General features: G+C 58.8%; 1 protein-coding gene across 1 annotated transcript; it reads left to right on the forward strand.

Moving 5' to 3' along the window:
• TRARG1 (trafficking regulator of GLUT4 (SLC2A4) 1) lies at positions 1 to 15,352 on the forward strand (the record flags this gene model as incomplete). The annotated part of the gene is made up of 3 exons (XM_081110488.1): positions 1 to 387; positions 11,231 to 11,363; positions 13,145 to 15,352. 3 exons carry the CDS (start codon positions 1 to 3, stop codon positions 13,156 to 13,158), a joined length of 534 nt encoding a protein of 177 aa, XP_080966614.1. The 3' UTR covers positions 13,159 to 15,352.
• Positions 15,353 to 15,935: the final 583 nt, after the last annotated feature.

A 15,935-nucleotide genomic window follows, 5' to 3' on the forward strand; every position in this document is an offset into this window, starting at 1 on the left:
ATGGCCAACCCCCTGCAGCCTCAGTTTCCCCCTGCGCGGGAGCCAGGCGCCGCCTCGCCCCTGGACCTGCCCGAGATGGAGATGCTGCTCGCCAAGGTGGAGGACAAGGGGGACAAGCCCCTGAAGCTGCCCAAGTCCCTCTCAGGGGCTCTGGACCTGGAGCAGAACGGCCACGGGCTGCCCTTCAAGGTGGTCCCCGAGGGGCACCGGGAGCCCTCCCTGCCCCGGTCGCCCTCCCGTGCCAGCTCCAGGCGGGCGTCCTCCACGGCCACCGCCTCCTATGCCCAGGACCGGGAGGCCCCCAAAGATTACCTCATCCTTGCCATCGCCTCCTGCTTCTGCCCGGTCTGGCCCCTTAACCTCATCCCCCTCATCTTTTCTATCATGGTAAGTGCTGCCCTTTGCTCCGGGGCCGGTGGGCCCGGGGGGGCGGGCATGCTCCCTGGCACGGGTGCAGAGAAGCGAGAGCGGGGACCCAGGGGCTGGGGGAGAGACCCCCTTTCTCAGCTGCCTGACTACCCCCCCTCGGAGGAGGGTCCGGGGCCAGGAGAGCGTTTGTTTACTGTTCTCTGTCGTCTCTGCTCTTGACTTGGCACAGAACCCGCTGGGGAGGAGGCCCCGGGGACCCCCCTGGAGCTAAATTCCTAACGACAGAGACAGCCACGTTGGGGGTCCTGTCTTGTGGTGGGGCGGGAGGGTGGTCCCCAGGAGTCATTCCTGAGCAGGCTACGCTATCAGCAGAGCTTGCAGCTGGCGTGGAGTCCCAGGGCCCGTGTTCTCAGGAGGGGAGCCAGCCCCCCACAGCCTCCCCCACACCTCACCCCCGGCACCTGGGTGTTCTCTGTGCCAGCTCTGGTTTCCAAGAGCCCCGGGGGCTTCCCTGCCGGGCTCTGGGGGGCCGGGGGCCTGGCTCCTGAGGCTGCTCCTCTCGGGACAGTTCTCGCCAGGCCCTCTGGGCCTTGGTGGTTGCCCGGATTTCAGCCTCTGTCCTCAGGGTAGGGGAGGTCTGGGCCGCGGTGGAAACCGAGTCAGAGGGCGCGCTGGACTTGCCAAGGAGGGCATGCGGGCTTGTCTCTGCTTCTCGCGCACTCTTGTGCTGCAGGACTTTGAGTACACAACCTTCTGGCCCTTTAAATACAGTTCCTCACGTTGTGACCCAACCATAAAATTATTTTCGTTGCTACTTCATAACTGTCATGTTGCTACTGTTATGAATCATAATGTAGATATCTGATATGCAGGATGGTCTTAGGCGCCCCCTGTGAAAGGGTCGTTCGACCGCCAAAGGGGTCGCGGCCCACAGGTTGAGAACCGCTGCCTTAGATCGTCCCAAACCAGGCCATTTGGATAGAGCTACTTGCAGAGGGTCACAGACACGGTCAGCAGCTGTGACTTCTGAGGTCTAGGAAGGAGAGAGACAGACAGATGGACTGGACTGCGCAGGCAGTGGCGTCCAGGGTGAAGCTAGGAGCAGGGGGCAGTGACCTGCTAGCCCCGGGCTGGCCAGGCCAGAGGTCTGGGTGGGGAGAGACTGTCCTTCTGTCTGGAGTGACTCTGCCGCTGAGCCGCGATCACCAAGCCCCTCGGAGCTGTGGTCACTCTGGCTGTTCGCGGGCCGTCCTCTGAGAAAGCCTCTACTTCCCACCCTTCTCTGTCTGCCTCACCCAGGCACGGCCTCCACGGGGAAGCCTTCCCAGCCCCAGCAGCTCCAGCACCGCCTAAGTCAGAGGGACTTGGCGTGGGCACAAGAGCCAGGGCTGGGCAGCACCCAGGATGGGGCCTTCGAGGGGCTTCCTGTGTGCCTGCTGCACTGGGGACCGCGGGGCCGGCCAGGCCGCAGGGCTGCAGACGGTGGCTCTGGGCAGGGCCAACCTCCCGGTTACAGGGAGAAGCCCCAGGAGGGGAGGCAGGTTCGGGGAGGAGAACCACCCCAGGGCCCAGGAGAAAACAGCTGCTAGGATCTGTCTCCTGGTGGGGGTAGCAGGATGCAGGCTGGGGTGAGCTACCTTTGTCAAAAGAAAGCTGGGCCCGAGACTGGGAAACCGGTGAGCTCACGCTCAGTGCATTTCTATGTCCTTCTCAGGCCCTTGAGTCAGGCCTGATCGGCACCGGGCCAGGGACAGGGAATCAGGCGCTAACCCAGACATCATCACCAATTCCCAGGAGCCTCCAGTCCAGTGGGGAGAAACTTGTAAACAGATCCTTACGACACGCTGCAAGAAGTATTTGTGCTTGGCGAAACCACAAGGTATTGTGTGGCTTCGGGCAAGCCACTCAAACCTCTTTTCTCCTCAGTGTACCTATCTGCGAAATGGGTTGCCGCCATTACACCGACATTATAGGGCTGGATGAGGGCCAAACGAGACAAGCCATACACAGTGCTTAAGAACAACACCCAGCACTCGGTTAAATGCTATCACATAGTAACAGCAATGCTGTGGCAGCTGATCTCCCCGGTGAGGAACAGCAACCATCACAGGTTTGCTTGGGGCTTTTTAGAGCTTTGAAATATAACATATCGTACAGCTCACCCATCTAAAGTGCATGACACTGATGTTTAGTATATTCACAGTTAGGTGCAACCACGCCCACACTTAAAATCTAAAGATTTTAAGCAGCCCTATCTGGTTTGGCTCAGTGGATAGAGCTCAGGCCTTCCTGAGGGGGGTGTGCAGGAGGCAGCCAATCCAGGGATCGGGTTGGACTGGGAGGCAGTGAGGCCAGGAAGGTGGTAGTAGCCTCGGAAGAGAGGAGGTCGGTCACAGGTTGGGGCTCAAAGAAGTCAGTGGGCAGGTGCTATGAGAGCGTGAGGGTGAGAGAGAGACGGGGGTGGGGTTTCAGAGGAGCAGCCAAGGCAAGGGTGGAGTGTAGCCGTGGAAATGGATTTCTAAAGGGAGCCGCGAGCCAGAGAGAAGGAACCGAGGACGCCCAGGGTGAGGGATAACATTCCCACCCTCACCGTGTGCTTGCTAAACGCTAGGCACAGGTCCAAACATGTTAGATGTATATGATCGCATGTAATCCAGACTCTAGCCCTGTGAGGCCCAGGTATTGCTATTGCTCTCAGTTTGCGGACGAGGAAGTCCAGTGTGGATGGACGTGTGAAATAACCTGCTAGCGACGGGGGCCCACGGCGCCTGGAGCCCACGCTCTTTTCCTGCCCACTCCGCAGCCTGCCTCCTGGGTCAGGGGTGCCAGGGGGGGGGAGCGTTATTGGGGGTGCCCACAATAGTCTTCCCTCTTCTGGGAACCAGCCTAGTTCAGAGGAAACGCCCATTTCCCAGGGGGTGGGGGGGTTAGGTGTTCATCTAGGGCTGAATCACTGGGTCCCACCCAGACAGCCAGGGGGCAGGAGAGTCAGAGAGTGCAGAAAGGGAGTGAGCCTCCTGTGCCGGTGTCTCCAGGTCCTGGGGACCAACTTCAGGTGTGGCGAGCAGGCATGGCCATGGCATCCTCAGCCCCAGGGCGCTTTATGTGCTGCGCCAGCTCAGCCAGGTTCAGTGACCCTGAGAGGGGGCGGTGAAGGTGGAGAAAAGACAGACAAGAGCAGAAAGCTGGGTCTGGGTGGGATGCTGCTCCCAGACGGAGAGATGGCGCCACGGACTGCAAGCCGAGTCTTTATTTTATAGCCAGATTCCAGGAGGCAAAGTAAGGGCGTGGTCAAGATGTTTACAACGTTCTCGTGCATTTCGATCTTACTCAGTTACATGCACCTGAACTCTATCAAGCCCACATCACTCAGACACGTGGGGCCACGTGTTTGGAATGTAGGTTCAAGCTCACAACCATAGCTGTTGGCTACAATTGTGCTGGGAGGGCTCTGCCCTCCAAGCTGGGACTTGCACGTGGCCACGAGAAGACTGTGCCCTCTCATTAGTATGAGGCTCGAACCTGTCCAAACGCTGTAGCCGCTCTCCACGTTCAGGACTGCTCCCCTGAAGTCCCCGCTCTGGTTCCCAAGTGGAGGATCAAGCCGTTGATTCAGGGTGGAGGGAGAGCCCCAGCCCTGGCAGCTCGTCTAGAGCGCACTGTCCGCAGAGCAAGCCCTAAGGTGAGGCTGACAGAGTCCGGCTAATTGTGCCCACTTCACAGATGAGACCACTGAGATGTGCAGAACAGCACCGGGCCCACGGTCACACCGCTGGATGCTGAACCCCGTGTTCTCTCCCTGGTCCCACCCTGCACCTACCCCTGGGGACGAGGATGGTGTGCCCCTCCCAGGAAAGCCAGACCTTTCAGGCATCTGTGCGGGGAGGGAAGAATTCCACTTCCTCTCCTCTTCCCCTGCCCCCCCCCCATAAACCTCCTCCCCCACTGTCTCTCCCTCCCCCGCAACTCCGTCAGTGGGAGAGCAATGGACCAGTAGGCCCCTCTCTCGGTGGCTTTGCGGCCTGCTGTGACCAGAGCTGGGGGATCAGGGCTGTACCTGCGGAGTTGTCCAGACTCAGCCATGTGCTCAGAACTGCAGCCTCCCGTGAGCCTCCTGGGGTGGCCAGGGCAAGGCTGACTTCATCGATTTTACTTCCGGGTGAAGCTGAGAAATGGCCACGCGCCTCAAAGCTGGCAACGTCTGCTGTCCAGATCCTGGAGCTGGACCCCAGGCAGCGGGCCTTCAGTGGACAAAGGGGATAAAATAAGCATCAGGTAGACCCGGGGGAGCGTCCCAGCTCTGTCCCTTTTATGCCTCCCGACCGTGTCCAAGTCACGCAGCCTCCTTCCTTAGCCCGTTTCCTCTTCTGCAAAATAGGTTTAATAAACCATCTACCTCATGGGGTTATTGGGAGGGCTCATGAGTTACTATGTGTGGAAACACCTCGCCCTGAGCGGGCACGGAGTAAATGGAGTGGGTGCTGTTATTATGAACTCGAAATGAAACTGCAACATCAGAGGGAAGGGCAGACCCCCAGGGGACAGGCAGTTTGACTTCAACCAGTTTAGGGATAATGAAGTCTCACCCTCATACACCACCCAGGGGAGCTGGGCAGCCCTGTCTGTGGTTTTGGGGAGCCTCCGCAGCCCCTCCTCTGTAGGTTGTTTCTGCAAATGTGGGAGCTTCAACACCTCCTTCCGTAGGCACTTTGGTGACCTTGTTATTTAACTGACATGGTGCAGGTTCACGTTCATCCATTTGTGCCTTCATCCCTTCACTCAGCAAGAGTCCCAGCCAGGCTGCTGGTCAGCCGGTCAGCCGGTTGGTCAGCCGGTCAGCCGGTCAGCCGGTCAGCCGGTCAGCCGGCATAACATGTTGAAAAACTTCAGGATCGGTTGGTAAACAGCTGCTATCTCAGGCCCCTCAGCGTTTCCAGTTCCTTCCCATCCGCCCCGGCAGCTGCTCTGACTCCTCCCCTGGAACCTCCACCGTTCCTCCCCACTCTTTTAAAAAAATGAGTGGACTGGGGTGACCCCGGCTAAGAAAATTACATTGGTCTCAGGTGCACAGTTCTACAACACATCATCCGTACGCGATCCGGTGTGTCCCCCACCCCAAGTCAAGTCTCCGTCCATCACCACGTATCCCCCCTCTACTCTTCGCCACTCTTCAGCCATGGAAGGGTTAGCTCGCAGGCAGGGCCTGGCGGAGACAACTGCGGGGCTGCAGAGAGAGGGCTGTGCAGGGGGCATGGAGAGGGCACCCCTCTGCTTTATCCTGCAGGGAGACGCTGGACCTCCCCGGAAGGACTAATCGCTGACCAGCCCTGGCACCTCTTGTCAGTCTCAGATCTGCTGGGGTTTGGCCTGAGCCTGAGGGTGAGGGCGGACGAAGCTCTCCCCAGCATCCTCCCCACCCCTGACCCACTCTCAGACTCTTTTCAATCTTTCTTCCCCGATCTATTAACTTGAATTCATTTTCTCCCTCACCATTCCCACAGCCATTGCAATTGCAGATGATCTATTAATTCACAGTCATTATAATCATCACTGAAATGATTATTGTGCCTTCGACTTAAGCCATTTTGTACACGAAGACGATGCCACTAAGTGGGGGTGAGAGAGCAGCTGGTACTTTCCCCGGAGGAAAAGAAATGAAGGGTCTCCCTCCATCCCTGCAGGCAGGGAATGGGTCTTTCACTTGGTAATTGATGGGGGGCGGGGCTTCAGAAGTGAGTGCCAGCCGGTGGTGAGGCGCTTCTATGGACTGGGGGCGGCCACAGGGAGAATTTTCCCGGCCCGGTTCATACTAAGGTTCATACTAAGCCCGGTCTCTCTTCTTTATCATCAGTCCTTGCTTCCCAGTCATGCGTGTTCCTCAGAGCCGGAGAGTCCCCGTTGAGGTAGCTACGCTGGGAACACGCATGGCTGGGTAGCAAGGACCGATGGTTCTGTGGATAAAGAAGAGGGACTGGGCTTAGAGTGACTGGGAAAATTCTCCCTGTGGCCTCCCCCTGTCCCTGTCCCATTCCCAGCCAGCCCCGTGTGCTCCTCTCTCCATGGTCCTGAATCATTGCTGCACTCACAACTATTTCTCTGCAAAGTGGGGGGCAGGACTCATCTCAAGCGCTGCCCCCCTTCCCCTGCATGCCAGGCTTACCCCTGAGAATGAGTCCCTTGGTCACGACTCAAGGAAGCCCCAGAATCTCTAAAGCCAGACTTCCTGGGAATCCCGGAAGCCTTCCTGTATGCTGGCCTCCCTTCCCCCCAATGTTGCCTTGGTGGAACTGAGTTTAGTGACCTGGGCTGGCCATGCAGAGAGCTGGGGGTGGCGTGGGCTAGTGCTCACGTCCTTCAAGAATCTGCTCTGAACACTGAACATGCCACTGGCTAAGTTCAGTGGTTAGAAAACAGACCCTCCTCATTGTTTTCCCAGCAGAGACAGCACGTGGAAGGGCTCAGGGGCAGAAAGCTGGATCCCTTTTATGTCATATGGCCGAGCCTGTATTTCAAAGACGTCAAGAAGAGGTTGGATGGGGACAGGGGTGGAGCAGAGAGAAGAGATGCGCCATATACCGGGACTGGGCTAGGGCGGTGGAGTTGGGACTAGGGAGGGAGGGACAGACTTGAGGGACGTGAGAAAGGCCAGGAATTCTTACCTGATTGTATCTGAGGTGGGGAGAGACAGAGGGCGAGTCCGGGAGGGAGGGGCTAGGATCCTCTCCCGGAAATTAGAGCTGCAGAAAACAGCTGTGCCGGGCGGCTTTGCTCTTCACGGTGCACCTGCCAGAGCGAGGCACCTTGCTGAGGCTGGGCACCAAAGATGAGCATGGAAACAGTGCTGTGTCCCCCTGGGGGAGACGGACATCGGGAGGAGCCTCCCGTACCCCCCACCCCACCGCCATCAAAATCAAGCTGGAGTGGGTGTGGGAAAGCAGGAGGAGGGAAGAGAGAGAGCGCGGAGGAGTGGCAGGTGCCTGGACGGACAGTGATCGCGTCATTAGCGCCCTGCCTGGGACATTTCCCCAAGTGAAAGGAGGGCTGTTGGTGGTTTTCACCAAGACGACTTCCCTTCCAGAACAGGTCCGCCCTCCTCTGCTAAGGTCAATGGCTTATGATCCTTTTCCCTTCTCAGGCTCAGTGGAGGGTTAACAATAAACATACTTCATTACTATATCTATTATTTTTAATATCTTTTTATTGATTTCAGAGAGGAAGGGAGAGGGAGAGAGAGATAGAAACATCCATGATGAGAGAGAATCATTGATCTCCTGGTTCATAGGCCGACACTCAACCACTGAGCCACCTCGGCTGGGCTCATTACTATGTGTATTGAGCACTTACTATTGCCAGGCACCAAGCTAAGCCCCCCTGCTTATATTATCTCATTTAATCCCTGCAAGAACCGATGAGGTAGGTACCAATTTTACCTGCTGAGGAAACTATAGTAAAGCACGGTAAAGGTAAGCCACTTCCAGGTCACACAGTTAAGGGTGGAGCTGGAAGGCATCCAGGTCTGGCTCCAGAACCTGTGCTCTTAGCCAGACGGCCCTTCTAGGGGGCTGGAGGCTACACCTGCTCCTGGTTGGGCCCCTGCCATGTCCAGGAGGCTGTTGCCATAGCCCCACTCCATGCCCCTCCTCATGCCAGACCCACCTTCTCTTTCATCTCTTGCTGGATGACATTGGTGCCTGGTCACTGATACCCCTGAGGTCCAGAGGCAGGAACACTCACAACTTCCTGCGCAGACCCACCTGCAGACCTGTCCAGGCGTGAGATCCCCGCACCCACCTTCACCCAGTCTCCAAGGACAGAGCGCTCTCCTCTGCTGCCCATAGTTCACCCCTGAGCTCAGGTCCAGACCTGCTGCCCGGGGATGCTGGGGTGCCAATCACCCCTTGGTCTTTTCACCCTCACCCTCTTCACTGGATCTTTTTTCTTTCCTGTCTTGAGGAAATCCTCTATGTCTCACCCAGTTGTACACTCCCCAATGCATATAGGACAAAATCCACATTCTGTTTTGTAAAAGCCAGGGCTCTCCTCCTCCTCCTCCTCCTCCTCCTCCTCCTCCTCCTCCTCCTCCTCCTCTTTCTCCTCCTTCTGCTTCTTCTGGTTAATCCTCGCCTGAGGATATTTTCCCATTGATTTTTAGAGAGAGCAGAAGTGAGGAGAAGAAGAGAGAGAGAGAGAGAAACATCAATGTGAGAGAGACACATCAAATGGTTGCCTCCCATACGTGTCCTGGCCAGGGCCAGGGATCAAGCCTGCAACTTAGATATATGCCCTTGACTGAAATTGAACCCAGGACCCTTCGGTCCCAGCGCCAATGCTCTATCCACTGAGCCAAACCAGCTAGGCCCAGGGCCGTTCCTGGTCCGGCCTTAGTCCATGCCTCTGGTTGCTTCTCTCAGAAGGCCTGCATGTCCCAGCTCCTCAGCTGTAAATGGCCTGGTAACAGTCCCTAGCTCCTATGGTGTGAGGATGAGATGCTCTAGGGCAGGGGTGGGGAGCCTTTTTTTCTGTCCAGGGCCGTTTGGGTATTTATAACATCATTTGCAGGCCATACAAAGTCATCAACTTAAAAATTAGCCTGCTGTATTTGGCCAAACATTTAAATTAATTCACCCTTAATGCCATGGTAGGGCCAGACATTCCCCACCCTGGCTCTAATGCAGCGGTTCTCAACCTGTGGGTCGCGACCCCTTTGGTGGTCGAACGACCCTTTCACAGGGGTCGCCTAAGACCATCCTGCATATCAGATATTTACATTAAGATTACATGACAGTTACATTAAGATTACATTAAGCAACATGACAGGAAGTAGCAACGAAAATAATTTTATGGTTGGGTCACAACATGAGGAACTGTATTTAAAGGGCCAGAAGGTTGAGAACCTCTGCTGTAATGGATGGCAAGCATTTACCATGCTTCCTGAGACAGGGTAGATTTTCCAATAATATAAGGGACAATGATTACTCCAGTGAAGTGGAGGAATCTTGGCTGCTTCACGGAGGCGGTGGCATTGGAGCCAGCCCTTGAGGGCTGGAGAGGAGGTGGCCGTGTGGTGTCGTGGAGCAAGGATGCCGGCATGAGGAGCAGCACAGGCCTGTGGCGCCAGTGCTCATGCCCGAGTGGCTCAGACCGACCAGGCCCAGAGGGTGGAGGAGACAGGAGAGGATAAAGTCAGAAAACGCAAAGCGAACCTGCGTTTAGTCTTTGGTCTGTGGACAGTGGGGGCCAGGGGAGATACCGGGACGGAGTGATGAACTCAGCCACCGTCATCTTGCTGCACGTCTGCATCAGCTCCTGAAGGCCAGCCTCCTCTCTGATCCCACACGGCCAGAGGGGCCGCTGGAAACCATTCCTCTTTTGTAGCACAACCCACAGTGGCAACGGTACCTCTCTGTGTGGGATCCCAATGGAGGCCAGCCTCCCCACCAGGCCGTGAGCTAGGAGCTGGGACTCTAGCACATGATACTGACTTAAACGGAATCACTCCTTGCTCTCCTGCACATATTGTTTTAGAGTTAAAACAGTAAAAAAAAGAAAGGGCAACACTGTCCCCCTCTTAGGGTGATTCTGTGGCTGAATGAGATAACGTAGGTCCAGGCCTTAGCCAGCGGCCTGGTACAAAATAAGGACTCGATAAACCGTCATCATCAAGGTGCTTGACCGCATGTCCATTCTGAACTCAGGGGTCTCAAATAATCAGAAAGTAAATAACCAAATATTTATTTCGGAGGACTCCTGCGCATGCCTGTTCCAGAAGTCAAACATCTGGGAGTTCTAGAGCTGGAGGTTGCGGGCCAGCCCTTGCCAGCAAGTTGGCAAGTGCTCCTGGCAGGGGCATAAGTTGATGGAGATGCCTGGGACACACCCCCTGCTGGGCACCCCAGGACGCTCTATGTTCCTGCCCTCATCCACCTGACTTCACATTAAATAGGGCCAAGAAACAGCGAGCTCACTGAGGAGGAGTGTGGCTCCCCCAGCCCCAGCCCCAGCCCCAGCCCCAGCCCAGCCCCTGCCCCTGCCCCAGCCCCTGCCCCAGCCCCTGCCCCAGCCCCAGCCCCAGCCCCAGCCCAGCCCCAGCCCCAGCCCCAGCCCCAGCCCCAGCCCCTGCCCCAGCCCCAGCCCCAGCCCCTGCCCCAGCCCCAGCCCCAGCCCCAGCCCCAGCCCCAGCCCCTGCCCCAGCCCCAGCCCCAGCCCCAGCCCCTGCCCCAGCCCCAGCCCCAGCCCCTGCCCCAGCCCCTGCCCCAGCCCCAGCCCCAGCCCCAGCCCCAGCCCCAGCCCCAGCCCCAGTCTTCTTGGTTCAAACCTGACTCCTGCCTTTCTGGTGTGAGCCAGGAAGGGGCTTGGCTGAACTAGGATGTGGTTCCTGGGTGGGAAGGGAGAACCGGGGATTTTTTTTTCTTTTGTGGCAGAGGGAGCTCACAGAGAAAAGGAGACAGGCCCGGCAGGCCATGGAGAAAGCCACAGGTACCGCCTTAGCCTCTCGGTGCAGCCACCGCAGTGCACCTAGGCCTGGGGTCTGGAGGGGCCTGGCTTACCGGCTCCCACCAGCTCAGTGCAGCCTGGACCTGGGCCTCTCTCTCAGGCCCTCCGTCTCCACTCTGCCACCCTGTGGTTCTGTGACTCGGCAGTGCTTGCTTCTGCTCCCGGCTGTCCTCCGCCGGCGAGGGCCAGGCTTGGTTAGGGTCCCGGCCCCTTGAATCCAGGCCACTTCTCCAGGAGAAGGCCACTTCCTCTCCCCCAAGGAGGCAGCTGGAGAGTGGGCTGCCGTGGGACCGGGTGTGTTCCAGGGGCCCCCACAGGGCTGTGAGGACAGGCTTCCCGCGGCCCCTGCCACCCCCTCTCTCCGCAGTCTCGAAGCAGCGTGCAGCAGGGGGACATCGACGGGGCCCGGAGGCTGGGCCGCCTGGCCCGGCTGCTCAGCATCACCTTCATCATCATGGGGATCATCATCATCATTGTGGCCGTGACCGTGAACTTCGCAGGTGAGGCCCAGCCCCGTGCCAGCCCGGGGTGTAGCCTGGCCTCTGGGGCAGGGGCAGCGGGGGGAAGGTAAGAGCCGGTGGGGACCACAGCCTATCCTCTCATTCCCCAAAAGCAACTCAGTTCCAGGCATAACCAGCTGAGTCGGCTGGCTGTGTGCCTTGTCTATTCCTGGAAAGCGGATTACAAGGAAAGGGTGGGGGAAGAGCGTGACCCAGGAACCAAGAGGGCACGAGTCAGGGCACGCGCCCAGGTTGTAGGCTCGATGCCCAGTCCACAGCCAACCAGTGATGTTTCTCTCTCATGGGTGTTTCTAGCTCTCTCCCTTCCTCTCTCTCTAAAAATCAATAAAAACATATTTTTTAAAAAGGAAGAGCACAGGCCTAGGAGCCAGAGGCTCTGATGGCCAGGGCCCCGGGCCGCTGGCTGTCTAGTTGAACCCGAGGGGCCTTCCTGTCTAAAGCAGTAGGAAGAGGCTTGGTGAGCATCAGCCGAGATGGCGGATGTGTCCGTCTTGGTAAATGGAGCTGAGACAGCCAGGACAGGCCGGAAGTAACAATGCACATGGCGGAAGCCAGAAAGGAACACATTTGTGAGCACCCAGAGGTGGCCCAAGGAAGTTCTCCAAGCAGGGGAGCCATTTCCAAGGGTCACTCCAGTGGCTCAAAAGGCCCATGCAGCTCCCCAGACAGAAAGAAGAAGCCAGACAGAAAGACACACACACACACACACACACACACACACACACACGGAAGTCCCCAGGGATCTCTGCCCCTTGCAGTGACCAACAACCCAGGCTTTTCCCGAAAGACCTTGCTCCCCTAGATGGGCTCCTTGGAGCAGTGGTAGTGGCTGCTGACCCCGGGAACGTGTCAGAAATGCAGGCTCTCAGGCCCCACCCAGACCCACTGAACCGGAATCTGCATCTCACGAAGGTTCCCAGCCCCATCAGTAAGGTTTGGAGGCACTGGTCTAGGCGATGGGGTGTTCACCGTGGGGGCAGAAAGCCTGGGAGTCAGCCCTGGGGTCATGGGCAACCGTGGCCACTGAGGAGAGGGAAGAGGTCGGATTGGTAATCAGCCTGTCAGGTTCAAAACCCAGGTCCTCCGCTTCCTATCTGCCTGGATTGAAGACATTCCGCGATCTCTCTGAGTCTGACAGACACGCAGGTACGTGAGGCAGGAACCCACCCGCCCGGGGCGTTAGCTCAGTATCACCCAGGAGGCCTCAGTCGCCTGTGATGCCTTTGTCCTGCTGCTGCCTGTCATGTTAGCCATGACTATTTTTTTTAAAAATATGTTTTAATTGATTTTTAGAGAGAGAGGAGGGAGAGGGATGAGAGATGGAAACATTGATGAGAGAGGAACACCATCGATCAGATGCCTCCTGTGTGGCCCCTGTTGGGAATCGAGCCCGCAACCTGGGCATGTGCCCTGACCGGGAATCGAACCGGCGACCTCTTGGTTTCTGAGTCAACGCTCAACCACTGAGCCACACTGGCCGGGCAGCCATGACTCTTTCGATGGCACATGACAGCCACTGAACTCAATATGGCAGAGGGAACTGTTGGGCGTCCACTAGGAAACCCCAGCACAGATGGCTCTGTGTTCAGGGCTCACAGGACTCCGTCCTCTCATGGCAGGAGTTCGGCTCCACCAAGAGCCCAACCAGGTGGTCCTTGTGGCCCTGTCCCACGAGGAAACAAACACCCCAGGCCTCCAAACAGGGACCCGAGGACCCGGTGCTCTGAGCTCTGCTCTGCGTAACTGTCCTTTCTTTACAGTTCAGAAGAAATAGAAGTGACCAGGGGCCGGCCAGCAGAGACAGCCCTGGCCAGCCGGCGTTCCCACCCCACCCCCTCACCCCACGGAGGACAGGACCATGACTGCCAAGGGCCCACCTGTCCCCAGGCTCCAAAAGCACCAACTCAGAGGGAACCTCTGTCACCCCTTTGCAGTCCACATCCGATGGGAAAAGCCAGAGGAAGAAAGGAAGGAAGGGAACGAAATGGCCTTGAAACCAGTGAATAATGTGGTTTAACCTCATGGACACAGCCTGGCATTTGCCCCGTGTCCTGGCTTCTTTCTCATCCCCACTTTCCTGGCATCTACCGAGCAGCGTATACTGCCAGCAGGAGCAGAATCCAGCCCCACGGACGGAGGAGGGGTCTTTGCCTTTTCCTTGAGGAGGGAAGGGGAGGACTGTTTGCATGTTGTGCCACATGCCTGCTGCGATCCCAGCCGTGCCCTGACCGACCTCAGAGGCCGAGTGATGCTCCGCAGGCCCTGGGGCCTCCGGCACACAGACCACAGCCGCACAGCTGCCCGGGACGGAGGCGACGGCCACACGTAACCGCCCCCCGCCTCCCCCATTGCAGGGTGAGTTGCCGAAAGGAATGTTGGCGAAGACAGGAACAGGGACAGCTCGGCACGGGCCTCTCCGGAACTTTTTCTGCCGAGAACTATGGTCCCGGCGAGTCTCCCAGGGCCCCGTCCACCTCCCGCCCCTCCCTGTCCTGCTGTCTGGGGCACCGACCAAGAACTCCTAGGGCCTAACCGCAGCTGGTGAGGAGCCCGGCCTGAGCTCCCTCCTGCCATGGCCCCCCATGGTCTGGGGTACAAACTTGGGCCCCGTACAGAGCAGCTCAGATGGGGCATGGGCCTCCCGCCCCCCACCCCCCGCCCGGCCTCATCTGATGCCCTGTGCCTCCCCCGCTGCCCCTGGCCACCCACAAACAGCCGAGGTTTTGCCTGAAGGCGGCTTTGGGGTCACGGGGGGTGGGGGGGCAGAGGGGCACTCCCCAAGGGCTTCTGGGCCGTTGGCAGTGTGTGTGCTCCCTGGAGGGAAGTGGGCCAGAGAGTTTTTATGAAGGTTTCGTGTTTCTTGGTCGAGAATCCCGACAGAGGGAAGAGCAGGCAGAAGGGCCAGTCTGTGGGAGAGGGGGGCCCGGGGCTCGGGAATCACTCTCATGCCTGAGGCAGCGCTGGACACCATGGCCCCTGGGCCGCCTGCCTGGCTTTTGGCTCCAGGTTCTCCCCCAAATTCTGTGCCCACCTTCCCCACTGGCGTTGGCTCCCGGACTCTGGAAGAGGGATGTTCCAGGCTTTGCCGCTGGGGCCCTGCCCAGCAGCCGGGGTCACTGCGCTCAGTGGAGGGCAGGTTCCTAGCCACAGCCAGACCGGCCCCAGGTTGGCCAAGAATGTTCCCCTGAGCCTGTTCACGATGCTTATGCCTCCTCTCGGGACCCCTGCCAGTCCCCCACCCTCCGCATGGCCCCTGGGAGGGCGTAGCGCAGACTGTCTGCCAGGGGAGTGCTGGGTCCTGAGCGCAGGCCAACCCGAGTGACCGCCAGGAGGGGAGGGCGCAGGCCCCGGGATCACTTGGGGGCAGGCCTTGCTGAGTCAGTCCCCCCAGGAATCCGCTCCAGCCTCTCCCCTCCCTAAAGGAGACCCGGTTGTGTTTGCTTTATGGGAACTTTGAGGCCAAAAGAGAGATGCCCTGGTTGGGGGGGAGGGGGGACCTCGGGGTGACCCAGAGTATTTGTGTCCCTGCAAGGCCAGGCCAGGCCAGGAGAGACTGAGGTCTATGGCCACTGAGGCTCACAGGCCCGGCTCTGGAGGGGGCTCAGCAGTCCCAGGTCCCCCAGCAGGCGCTGGGGGCCTCAGCTCAGCACTTCAGGGAGAAGAGAGAAATGAACCAGGGGAAGATGATGGCAAAGGGCGCCCCACTGCCTGCACACCCTGCCCCCCTGCCCCAGGCAGCCTGGCATCCCGAGGCCTCGCTGGAGCTGGAAGGACAGTGGCCCTGCTGTCCCAGCTCCGTGGCGGGCCGGCCGCTGGCTGCATGAACGCAGTGGTTCCGGCTCGGGGTGCTGACCAGTCTTCCCGGAGTCCCATAGGGAACTGCAGGAACCCTCCCACCGCCGCACCCCTCACAGCTCACGCCCTGTATTCCTCGGCATGGAAAGAAATAAAGCCGCCTGTCCACGCGCCCCGAGGGCCTGTGTGTTTGTGCTGTGGGGCCAAGGGCCCAGGCAACTGCTGGAAGCCTGTGGAAGGTGGCGCGGCCCTGGGCGGCGTGGGGGTGGGGTGAGGGGTGGGGGTAGGAGGGGGAACAGGCCCAGGTGGGAGGTGGGTATGGGCAGAGCTCGGGCTGGGCAGGGGGAAGGGGGGAATTGCCACATGGCCACCACGAGCTGCCGGCACTGAGGGCAACAGGATGGGGGAAGGAGGAGGGAAGGGCATAGGCTGGGGTGGGGCAGGGACGGAGGGAGAGTCGCAGGACCCAGGGCGGCGGTGCAGAGTGGAGCAGGGGTGGGAGTGGGTTCAAGGCCTGTCCGTCCCCTTGGGAAATTCCTTTCAACTGCATCGGGGCCAGGGGAGCACCTCCCATGTGCCGGGAGCTGGGCTCTGCAGTTTGTTTGTGTAAATTCTCTCATTTGATCCTTACGACACCTCACGCGTGGTCCTGTTGTCCTGGGAGGAAAGTGAAGGTTGGAGCCTCCCGGCCTGAAAAGCTGTGAGCTGTGCCAAGCGAGTTGGCTGTTTGGATGTCCTTCCGCCGCCCACCCGGCA

The sequence above is a fragment of the Myotis nattereri genome (genome assembly GCF_964212035.1).
Source record: "Myotis nattereri genome assembly, chromosome: 16".
In the NCBI taxonomy this organism is placed as follows: domain Eukaryota; kingdom Metazoa; phylum Chordata; class Mammalia; order Chiroptera; family Vespertilionidae; genus Myotis; species Myotis nattereri.